The 11,949-nt window shown below is 46.4% G+C and overlaps 1 protein-coding gene across 1 annotated transcript; it reads right to left on the bottom strand.

The window, feature by feature from the left end:
• Positions 1–2,386: 2,386 nt before the first annotated feature.
• On the bottom strand, positions 2,387–6,943 carry RTP1 (receptor transporter protein 1). The gene is made up of 2 exons (XM_027538521.1): positions 6,346–6,943; positions 2,387–4,306 (listed from the first exon to the last, which is right to left on the bottom strand). Exons 1-2 carry the CDS (start codon positions 6,615–6,617, stop codon positions 3,787–3,789), a joined length of 792 nt encoding a protein of 263 aa, XP_027394322.1. The 5' UTR covers positions 6,618–6,943; the 3' UTR covers positions 2,387–3,786.
• Positions 6,944–11,949: the final 5,006 nt, after the last annotated feature.

Below are 11,949 nucleotides of genomic sequence, written 5' to 3' on the forward strand. Positions count from 1 at the left end.
GGAAAAATGAAGTCATTGCTTTGAGAGATATATGAGGAGAAGAAAAGAAATCATACTACATATATTAAAATAAACCAGTTTCCAACTCTTGGGCTGGGAAGTTAACTCTTGTTTTCCTAAATTATTTAGCAACATAACCAAAATCACAAAGAGGAAGAGCCCTTGAAGCCTCAAAGGGGAGGCTGCCAATTGAAAGGGAAAGGAGAAGAAAGATAAGGATGACTGTTTAATCTCATCAGAAAGAAGAGAATGAATATGGGGTTTGAATCTGGAATGTCGTAGATAATGTATTATTTATTCCTTATAATAGACATCCATGGCAAATCTATTATTCCCATTTTGATGAGGAGGAAAATGGGGCTCAAGGAGCTTAACTTATTGGCCCAAGGCCATGTCAAATACAAAGGCTGAGCACTGAAGAATTGATACCTTCTAACTGTGGTGCTAGAGAAAACTCTTGAGAGTCCCTTGGACAACAAGGGGATCAAATCAGTAAATCTTAAAGGAAATCAACACTGAATATTCATTGGAAGTACTGATGCTGAAGCTGAAGCTCCAATACTTTGGCCACCTGATGTGAAGAGCCGACTCACTGGAAAAGACCCTGATGCAGGAGGAGAAGGGGGCAACAGAGAATGAGATGATCAGATGGCATCATTGACTCAATGACATGAGTTTGAGCAAACTCCAGGAGATAGTGAAGGACAGAGAAGCCTGGCATCCTGCAGTCCGTGGTGTCAAACAAGGCTTAGCAGCTGGACAACAACAATACAGCTAGTAAGTAGCAGAACCAGGACTTAAGTGTTTCTTCCTCAGATTTCATGATCTTGCCTTACTCCAGAGTGTAACTTTGGTGCTTTCTCTAGGCTTCAGTTTCTTCTCCATAAAATAAGGGCACTTAATCAAGACACCTCTAATGTGTCTTATAGCTCTGACGGCCTATGGACTTACTAATGTTAGAAGTTGTCCTTAGTCGGTGATCTTCTGGAGCCCCCTCAAGAACCACAGGACTCTTGAGCCCCAAGAAGAGTGAGCTGATCCCCTGACCTGCTGAGTTTGAAGGAAGTGATCAAGGCAGCACTTCTTGCTGACCCTAACCAAGGATTGCAGCCTCTCCAACCCCAATTCAGTGTCTACAGTTCTCCTCCTGGCTTGAACATCAAGACAAATGCACAGAACCTCTACTGGGAGAGGCCTGGGATCCTGAAACATCCCTGAGGTGTGTATTTATAACACCTAGGGTACATCTAACAAGTTCATCATGTGGCATGTGGCCATGTTTGCAAAGAACTGTCCCTGAGAAGTCTTTGCTAAGACAAGGGCTAAGCTGTGAGCTAGTCTAGCAAGTATAAGGGACAATAAGGGAGACAGAGGAGGTGTTCATAGATTGTAGACATCTTCCTACAGAGCAGTAAGAAGCCTAATGCTTTAGCAAAGAGCTCTGGACTAAAACCAGGTGAGAGTTGGACTCCTTGCTCTGCCACTGCCTGACAGTGGAATCTGGAGTAACTTTGATCATGCTCTAGCATGCAGTATAGCTATAGACCAGTATTAAATAATTGCAACAAAGTTTGACAAGCATCTGGCAAGGGTGACAGAGATTAAAAAATGGAGACTCTCAGAGCAAGATGAAGCCATGGTCACAGGTGGACAGGCAGGAGCAGGGAGGTTTGAGGGAGGGTTAAGTTCCCAGCAGGGAGGGGTAGTGAGTAGGGAAACTGTGCCCAAATCCTAAAGAATCCAAGCGAGGTCATCAAGGAAGATCTCAGGGCTTATAATCATAAGTCTGGGTACAGAAGAAAACCTATTCCTCAGGTAGGCAGCATTACCCCAGGCAACTCAGGTGGGCCACCTGGGGGTCTGATTCTAATTCAGATCCTCAAGTGCCACCCAGGAAGTCTGATTCTATGGGTCTGAGGTAGTGGCTGAGCACTGACATTTCTCTAAAAGCTCTCCAGGATTTCTAAACGACAGCCGAGTTTGAGAATATCTGCTGTAAGCAGAGATCTCTGAGAGACAGAGCCCATCCCTTAGTGGCCACTGCATCAAGCCTGGCCAGACAGAAGGTGCTCAGGTATGCTTCCTGGATAAAGGAAAGAATACTGTGTACGTGAAGCAGAGGAAGTCACCAGCCAGTTATTAGAATCAGAGCAAGGCCGAGAATAAGACTGATCTTATGCTGAGTCCTCCCCTGAATGACTTGCCAAGGGCTGCCTGCATCCCTCCTGATTATGTACATGATTGGCCCTGACCTGGAAGCTGGAGCCAGATCAAGTTTATGTGAGGACCCCAGAAAGGGGAGAGAAGGGATCAGGTGTCCAACAGCCTATTACAGATCAAGGACACTGGTGAATCTCAAGCACACATTAATGACTACAAAGCCTGATTGAAGAAATCTCATCTTTATTAAAGTACCCTGCCTATATATAAATGGCCCTCCTCCTTCCACCACTACAGATGGTGGTGACTTTCTCTTAGAAAGGGGAGTGGTGAGGGAAGAAGAAGGAGTCTGTTATTAACAAAAGTGAGGTGAATGAGGACCATCAGAAATGAAGGTGGTTCCTGCTTCTTGCTCTCTGCCTCCCCCATACCTTATTCTATACCCCTACTGTCAGAAATCATCTCTCCCCCTCTCCAAACCATATTGCATCCCATTTGAAAACTATCAGGATTCTTGCACCGACCTATGCACTTCTCTATGGGCAAAACCCTTTGCATCTTTAATGCTCCCTCTCTTACTAATGAACCCCCAACCCTGTAGTTCTGGGTGCACTGCTGACTTTGGTGAGAGGAACCAAGCCTGGCCAGTATGGGAAAGTCTCTCAACAAACAGCCCAGGAAGCCAGGTCTCTTTTCCTGTATTCTGACCATCAGAACCGCTGAGAATCAGTTGCACTTGCTCCCTGAACTTTGCATACTCTTCACTATAATGGAGACACACTGATTTGTTTCCTAGGAATTTTGTGCTTTACTTCTAACACTCTACCTTCTAAACCCCTGCTAAATTCTCTGATGGTTCATATGCAGCAGGTGGGAAGCCAAGAGCTATGGGACTCCACCCTAATCCCATGACTTCCCTGAATGGAGGGAAGCTGGAAACTGGGAGTGTGACCCTGACATACCCAGGAAAAAAGGGCAGCCTAGTGCCCCCACCTCTCTCTCTCTCTCTTTGAGAGGAACCTCTGCTGTTTGTGTGGAGACAGAGCTCTGGAAGAGACTCATACACTAGGCAGAGGCTAATTTAAGGCCGAAGCTCCGGATGTGGGCGATAATGAGGGGAAGGGGTAGGGTGAACCAGAAAGCAAGGGTGAGCTCATCACTGGAAAGGCCCTTTAAGATCACCTAGTCCTGTAACTTTCAAACTTTTTAAAACCAGTTGGACCTTTTTCCATCCAAAACTCTTAAATAAAACTCCATCTAACATGGAGCTGCTCTGATTAAAGCAAGAGGAGGAAATAGGAGTTGGGGATGGGGATGGGAGGTAGGACCAGGGTGGGAAAGCCACTCTCTCAGTCTCCCTTCCAAATGCAAAAGTCCCTAAGGCACCATGCAGAGCATTGGGGCCCTGGGTCTCACTTTGAAAAGCCAATGATTAAACCCAAACCCTTAATTTTATAGATGGAAAAGCTGGGTGATTTGTGCAGGGTCCCTGTGGAGTCAGTGGTGGCACCAGCGCTAGAACTTAACCCCACTCCCAACCCAGGTCTCTCTTCACCCCCTCCCACCAGCTGGCTGGCCCCTCGGGCCTTGGGCCCCCAGCATCGCCCTGGGCCCAGCAAGGGAATCTTAGACGGAGCTGCGGAAGGAGAACTGCAGGTAGATGATCAGCAGCAGGACCGTGGCCCAAAACAAGCACCAGGGGATGGAGAAGAAATTGCAGCCAGAACCCTCCTCGGCCTGCGGCTTGGTGGGGCTGGGCGCCCGGGAGAAGGTATAGGTGGTCGCCTCCTCCTCCAGAAGCTTCTCGCTGGGCTTCCAGTGCACAATGCCCTCCTGGCAGGCCTCACAGAACTCGCCGCGGTGCCGCCGGGTATCTTGGCGGCTGGCCACGTGGATGCGGTACTGGCCGCCGCGCTCTCCGTAGCACTGCTCTCGCAGGCTGGTGATGAGATTGTCCACGAGGCATTCGATGTTCTCCTCCAGCATGCTCGACTCGTCCAGCCGCGCCGTGCCGCACTCATAGCACAGCTGCTTGAAGACGCGCATGCGCACCGAGCCCGCCCGCTGGGCGCGGTCCAGGTACATGTGGAAGAGGATGACCAAGTGGGGCGACTGCCAGGTGTGCCAGCACCAGGAACAGTGGAACCTGCGGGGACGAGGAGAGGAGAGGACAAAGTGGAGACGGTGGAAACAGATTGCAGGAAGGAGGTATGGGGCAGGAGGCAGAGCTGGGAGGTGGAGGCGGTGTGTTTACGCCTCCCTGAGTTCATTAGCTTTCCCCAGGTGACTGCTCAGCCCGCCCTCTTGTGGACTCTTCTAGGACCAGAGACCCCACCTCAGGATGCGCTTGGGATCCAGCAGTGCTCAGCCATCTCGGGGCCCTTCTCTGTGCCCTGCAGAAGCCTCAGTGCCCTCCATCTCAATGCCCAAGGGCTTTGCCTCTAGGAGAGTGGCCCTGGGCAGCTTTCCTCACATGGAAAACGTGCACATTGTATGAAAGGAGTTCTTCCTGCTCAAATATCCTTTGAGTCTGATAGCAGGGATGGCCCACATCACCTAGAAAACGCAAAATCCATCCACACGCTCTTACCTGTCAACACTGACTGTGAACAGGCTAGACCCAAATCAGGAGAAAATGACACCATTATCGCTTCTTAGCCTCTGGGCCAGTGCCAAGATTAATGTGTCTGAAGTCCTGGATATGGAGGCAATCTACACCCAGAGTGAGCTAACTGGAGCCAGCTGGGGCTCTCAGGCTGTCAGCTGGGTCCAGAGGAGACACCAGCCCTCCCCACTCAGCCCCACAAGCCCTGGGCCCTGTCAACGAGTGTCCAGTACTTTTGCATCTGTCCTGTCTGCTGGGTAAGGGGTTCCACATTTTCATTTTTTTATCTATTTTCTTTTACTCACATCCTTTGGGGACTGTTTCCCCTCTCTGAAACAAAACTACAAAACTTGGAATGGAAAATGTCAGAACTAGAGGGACCTTAGGAGTCACCTAGTTAGCCCTTTGTTTTACTCTGAGGCACAGAGAGTAAGGAAGCGGAACACACAGTGAGTTAGAGGCAGAGCTGGTATCCAACACATAACAGGTGCCCAGTAGATGTTTCTTGAATTAAACTGAGTGACTTGAACCAGGAAAAGTAGGAAGGAAGGCCTTGCTTCTGACCCCCAGGCTGCACCACTCAGCCTCCAAACCTTGTGCCCCAGCGGCAAGACTTTACATAATCTACCCATGGACAAGAGTGCTGGAAAGTCATCTTGGACATTATTGTAAGTACGAATCACTTAGGAACCTTGTTGAAATGCAGGTTCTGATTCAGTAGGTCTAGAATGGGACCCAAGATTCTGCATCTTTAACAAGTTCCAGGTGATGCCGATACTACTGTTCTCTCTTTCTTCCACCAAGTGGGGAAGGAGATCCAAGAAGGAAACTGGATTGTTCAAAGGCCATGAAGAGTAGAGCTAGTTTCCAACATACTTCATGTGTTCAGTATTTTATATTAAGTCAAGCTGAATTAAATAGATTGAAACTGAATTGGTCCAGGACCAGAACACAAATCTCTTGACCCACAAGCACGTCCCCCTTCTCTTGGCTTTCAACCTTTTTAAGAGGTTGAAAGTGAATGTCGCTTAGTCATGTCCTACAACTCTTTGTGACCCCCTGGACTATACAGTCCATGGAATTCTCTAGGCCAGAATACTGGAGTGGGTAGCCTTTTCTTTTTCCAGGGGATCTTCCCAACCCAGGGATCAAACCCAGGTCTCCTGAATTGCAGGCAGAGTCTTTACCAGCTGAGCCATAAGGGAAGCCCAAGAAGGGGGTGGGTAGCCTATCCCTTCTCCAGTGAATCCTCCCAACCCAGGAATCAAACTGGGGTCTCCTGCATTGCAGGTGGATTCTTTAAAACTGAGCTATCAAAGAGGTTATTAAATATAAAAATAGATAAAATATCAGCACTTAGAGCTATGACTCAGAGAGGGAAAGTTACCAGGTGCTCAGTGGAAGAACTGGGGTCAAACTCACATATCCCAACTCCCAGTTAGCTCCTCTTCCTCTGTCTCCCAGTCTACAGTGGCCTCACAGCAAAGCTGACCCTTAGCACATGGGTTCTCCACGTTTCTGTCTCTTCTGGAAAGGTATCCCCGGGGCTGCCTGCAGAGCCTGTTTCCTGGGCTACTTACCTGCCTGAAGCATGCAACTCCAGGTACTGCTTCCAGCCTGGAGCTAGCACATTGTGCTTGAGGTTGGGATCTATGATGAGGTCCCAGCTGTCCGCTGGCTTTGCCTCCTCCATCTTCTCATAGAAGATTTTCTTCCATTCATCTGTGGTCACACTTTTACACATGGTCTCGTCAGGGGCGAGGGAGGGCAAGCTCCACTTGAGTGAGAACACAGGGAGTGAGGGCAGGTGCAGGGCAGGGCAGCGCAGTCTCCACGGTCTAAAAATCCTCATCAGTAGAACCGGGAGGAAGCGGGACCCAGCTCCCTCCTTTGTCCGCAGTGGAACCTGTTTCCACGGCAACCAGGCAGGGAGCCAAGAGACAGAGGTTGAGAAGGAGGGAGTCTCTGAAGGGGTGTTTCAGGGCCCCAAACTGAGGCTGCGGAGGCAGAGTTTGTGAATCTAAGCGGCCTTAGACAGGGTGGGGGGCCTGAAAGGAGAGTGAGCTTCAGATGATCTCACTATGGCCTGCCAAGGGCATGCAGAGGCGAGGACCTGGGAAATGGCTCAGCTTTACCTTGCTGTCCCTGGAGGTATCATCAGCATCTGGCTGCTGTGGTAACCGTGATGCCTTTGGGAGCTAAAGAGAAATAAGGGATGGGAAGATGCAGACCTGTTAATAGATGCAGCAATAATAATAAACCCTTTCTCTGCACCCTCACCTGTCTTGCAACCAGCACTTTGCCATTTACAAAAACGATTGGAGGTCTCTTGACCCACAACTGTTATTGCCACTATACAGATCAGGAGACTGGGACTCACCTAGCATATAAATGGCAGAGCTCCTGGCAAAATCCAAGCTTTTGAGCCTGTACCAATCCATCAATTCATTTGTCAAACATACCCATGTGCCAGGCTCTGTGTATGCCAGACAGTTGTACCAGTAACCAGAATGCAACAGAATCTGTGCTGTGACAGCCATGTAGAAGAGCAGCCACCTGTGCACAAAGGTGGGACCATTGCATCAGCCTGGCAGACGCAGAAAAGATAATCTTCAACTTGTTTATAGAAGCGGAACATAATACCCATGGGGAAAACAACCTTTACTATTGGTGCCTCTTTGGCTAATCTTTAATACATTTTCCTTTATAAAAGTTATACAGGTTTTTTATAGAAAAATTGGAAAATATAGATCAAACAAGGCAAAGATAAGATTCTTCCTAATACCCGTGCTCAAGATAGTCACTGTTAATATTATGATGTGCACACCCTGCCTGTTATTTTTCTGTACATGTACAAGTGTATATATATGTGTGTGTGTGTGCATGTGTATGCATATATACACACATACATCATTAATATTATTCCATCTCAGAAGCTGCCTATATGCTGTTATATGGTTGAGCATAATTTATTCAGGAAACCCTCTTTGCAGGGGCATTAATTTTTCCCAACATTTCACAATTACACTCACTTCCTATTTGAATAAAGCTTATTGCTGAAGCTCACGGGCCTGCATTTCAGGCATGAGAGATGATGCTTCCTGCAGTTGGAAAACACACTTGTGGCTCTACTCCTGTAGAAGCTTGATGTGGCTAGAACATAAGCAGGCTCTTGCAACAGCATAACTTGTAGACCGCCTACAGATTCTGAAGCTTAAGGATGAAAAAGAAGGGCCTAAATCGCCTATGTGATACCCGAGACTGTCTTCCAAGTGATTCTTCTGCTTTTGCATGAATGCTTGATGCTTTGGCATCCTTTATTTTAGCCTCAGTTTATTCAGATAGGCAGTGGGATAATCACGAAGCAGTGTCTCTGGTGATTAAAAGCAGGAGCTCTGAAATTGCTTGCCTAGGTAGTTTTTTTCTCTCTTTTTTTTTTTTTTGAATGCTCTTATATCCTCTTGGGTATCCTAATATATTTATATATATCATTTCAAAATGTATGTTGGTGTTTTATGTGAATACATTTTTAATTTGCATAGCAACAGCAATCACTCGCACTTAAGCGAGGTATCAGGCATTTTCCTAAGTACTGTATATGTCTTAATTTATTTCATCTTAATAATAATCTCTATACAGAGGTAATATCAGCAGCTTCACCATTCCTGTGATGCCATAGACATTTGATGAGAGGCACCCAGGTTCAGCGGAGAAGGAAATGGTAACCCACTCCAGTACTCTTGCCTGGAAAATCCAGTGGGTGGAAGAGCCCAGTAGGCTGCAGTTCATGGGGTCACAAAGAGTCTGACACGATTGAGTGACTTCACTTTCACTTTTCACTTTCATGCATTGGAGAAGGAAATGGCAACCCACTCCGGTGTCTTGCCTGGAGAATCCCAGGGACAGCAGAGACTGGTGGGCTGCCATCTATGGGGTCACACAGAGTCAGGCCCAACTGAAGTGACTTAGCAGCAGCAGCAGCAGCAACCCAGGTTCAGTGTAGAGAACACTGAACTGGAAGGTGGAGATATCAACATATATCCTCAGCCCTTTTACTGGCTTCCTTTGTGACCATGGTCAAGTCACTTCTCTTAGCCTCAGTTTGTTCATCTGTTCAGTGAAGAATTAGAGTAGAGGGCAAGGCTAAGGTCCCCTTTGACTGTAGCCACATATGAATTCACGGAGCTTTATACTTAGAAACCCGAATCCTTGGAGGACAAGATGTAGGCTGGAGGCCACTGGATGGCAGAAGGACGCTTCTCATGAGGCATCGCAGGTAGTGCCTGGGGCCTGTCTGTCTGTCTGGGGGCTGCTACGTAGTTAAAGGTCTCTGGGGAGGTGTCAGTCCACTAGCTTTGTACAGGACATAATAAGAAGGACAGAAATTAAGTCAGAACCACAGCACATTCATGCTGGAAAGGATTTTTAGGCTCATTAAACTTTTATCCTTCAAGTCAGTGTTCTTGTCTCTGAGTTAAGGCAGTTGATATCCAGAGAAGTACATAAACTGACTAACCAGCCTCAGAGGTGTGATGGGAGCTGTCTTACATTGCAGCCACAGGCCAAGGAGAGAGTGGAAACTGAGGATATTTCCAGGAAGTTTGTGAAGCTGAGAGAAGCTTCTGTGAACTCGTTGTGAAACCAAAGTGTGTTACCTGATATCAGGAACAAATTCTCTAGAAGTATTTTGCAGTTGTTGCTACAATAAACATTATGATGAAAGACAAGAACACAGAAGGTAAGAATCACCAGAGGTGTGTGTGTGTGTGTGTGTGTGCGTGTGTCCACATGTGTGTGTGTAACCAGCTGATGCAATTCCCACTGGCACAAATTAAGTTTAATTTAGAACCTGAGCTTACTATTGTGGAGATCTATGTAGTACATCCTTCTGTATAGGGGAATATTTTCTCTAATATAATAATATTTCTATCAATGCAAATAACCCTACTGTATTGCAACTTGCTCTCTATCAAATGAACTCTGATGCCATGAAATCCACAATTTAGAGATTGCCAGTCTTTTAGCATCAGGCTTCTTGGGCTCTAATCCATATAAATTGATAAGAGGCCGGAGGAAAAATTCAGGCAAGGCTTTGCTGGGACTCGTGCTGCAGCAGGAAGGTGTGGAAACAAGTAAGGGGTTCTCTTGCTCGTTCCCTGAAGGGAGCAATGAGCTAGTTCTTTGTATGGGGTGGGTCCAGGGGTCGTGCCAGAGGGGTAGCTTAGGTAGTTTGACCCTTGTACTAAGGGCAAGGGGCATGCGCAGAACCTTGTTTTTGCTTTGAACCCGTCTGAAGTGGCAGTGGGCTTTTGGTCTTTTCATATCCTGATGTTCTTAATTTGCCCCAACTGCACATGCCTGCAATTGTTTTTAGCCCCTTATAGTTTCTTCGTTTTTTGTTTTCTGTTTTGTTTTTTGCTTGAGGGTATGTTTGTCCAGCTGCAAGCACTGCAGCAGAGGGGCCCTTGTCCCAGCCTGTCTCAAATATAGATGTCTTTAAAGCCAGTGACATCACCTTGACCAGTTTCTTAAAGTTTGTGATCACAATTTAAATCCGTTAAATAGTTTAAAGCTAAATCCCCAAGTAGAAAATAGTGTGGCAGTGGGGGAGAAAGAAGGAAGAAAACCATGTCTCTAATTTGGTATTTGGCTCAATCAGAAATATTTCCTGAAGTTTATTATTCTATTATTGCTTATCAAAATGTTATAAAAATAAACATCCTCGCTCTTAAAATAACACACTAATGACAAGTGATTCTCAGCCATGAACAATGCCATATCCCTAAAGGGCATTTGGGAAGGAGGGGGTATGTTTGCTGGTTGGATCAATGACTAGACGTTTCTGTTGGCACACAGTGCCTGGAGACCAAGGATCTAAATACACCTGACATTTCCACAACAAAGAACTGTCCTTCCTAAAATGACCTACATTTTCTGAACCCAAATAGTAAGCCCCTCCATGATCTGTTGATTTGCTGGTATAAAGAGCCCAGGTGGTAATCTCAACTTCCACCTAATTAAACGATTTTTTTCTTCCTTGATGGAAACATTCCTCCCTTGGAAACCAAAAGTTGTGGCAGAAAGGAAGCAAAGAGTAAACCAAAAACAAACATACAAAACACTCTAACTAACTAACTGCTAAGTCACTTCAGTCGTGTCCGACTCTGTGCAACCCCATAGACGGCAGCCCACCAGGCTCCCCCGTCCCTGGGATTCTCCAGGCAAGAACACTGGAGTGGGTTGCTATTTCCTTCTCCAATGCACAAAAGTGAAAAGTGAAAGTGAAGTCGCTCAGTCGTGTCTGACTCTTACCGACCTCATGGACTGCAGCCTACCAGGCTCCTCTGTTCATGGGATTTTCCAGGCAAGAGTACTGGAGTGGGGTAACTAATCAGTAACTAAAATCTCAGAAACAACCGAATGATCTCTGTTCATTTCCAAGGCAAACCATTCAATATCACAGTAATCCAAGTCTGGGCCCCAAACAGTAATACTGAAGAAGCTGAAGTTGAACGGTTCTATGAAGACCTACAAGACCTTTTAGAACTAACACCCAAAAAAGATGTCCTTTTCATTATAGGGGACTGGAATGCAAAAGTAGGAAGTCAAGAAATACCTGGAGTAACAGGCAAATCTGGCTTTGGCGTACAGAATGAAGCAGGGAAAAGGCTAATAGAGTTTTGCCAAGAGAACACACTGGTCATAGCAAACACCCTCTTCCAACAACACGAGAGAAGAGTCTACACGTTGACATCACCAGATAGCCAACACTGAAATCAGATTGACTATGTTCTTTGCAGCCAAAGATGGAGAAGCTCTATAGAGTCAGCAAAAACAAGACCAGGAGCTGATGGTGGCTCAGATCATGAACTCCTTATTGTAAATTCAGACTTAAATTGAAGAAAGTGGGGAAAACCATTAGACCATTCAGGTATGACCTAAATCAAATCCCTTACGATTATACAGTGGAAGTGAGAAATAGATTTAAGGGACTAGATCTGATAGAGTGCCTGATGAACTATGGATGGAGGTTCGTGACATTGTACAGGAGACAGGGATCAAGACCATTCCCAAGAAAAAGAAATGCAAAAAGGTAAAATGGTTGTCTGGGGAGGCCTTACAAATAGCTGTGAAAAGAAGAGAAGCGAAAAGCAAAGGAGAAAAGGAAAGATATAAGCATCTGA

The sequence above is a fragment of the Bos indicus x Bos taurus genome, chromosome 1 (assembly GCF_003369695.1).
Source record: "Bos indicus x Bos taurus breed Angus x Brahman F1 hybrid chromosome 1, Bos_hybrid_MaternalHap_v2.0, whole genome shotgun sequence".
NCBI lineage: Eukaryota > Metazoa > Chordata > Mammalia > Artiodactyla > Bovidae > Bos > Bos indicus x Bos taurus.

Bases quoted from the DNA above. Each gene is read 5' to 3' on its own strand.
- RTP1 (XM_027538521.1), bottom strand. From the start codon at position 6,617: ATGAGGATTTTTAGACCGTGGAGACTGCGCTGCCCTGCCCTGCACCTG. The intron at 4,307-6,345 runs GTAAGTAGCCCA...TCGTCCCCGCAG, and splicing joins GAGTTGCATGCTTCAGGCAG to GTTCCACTGTTCCTGGTGCT.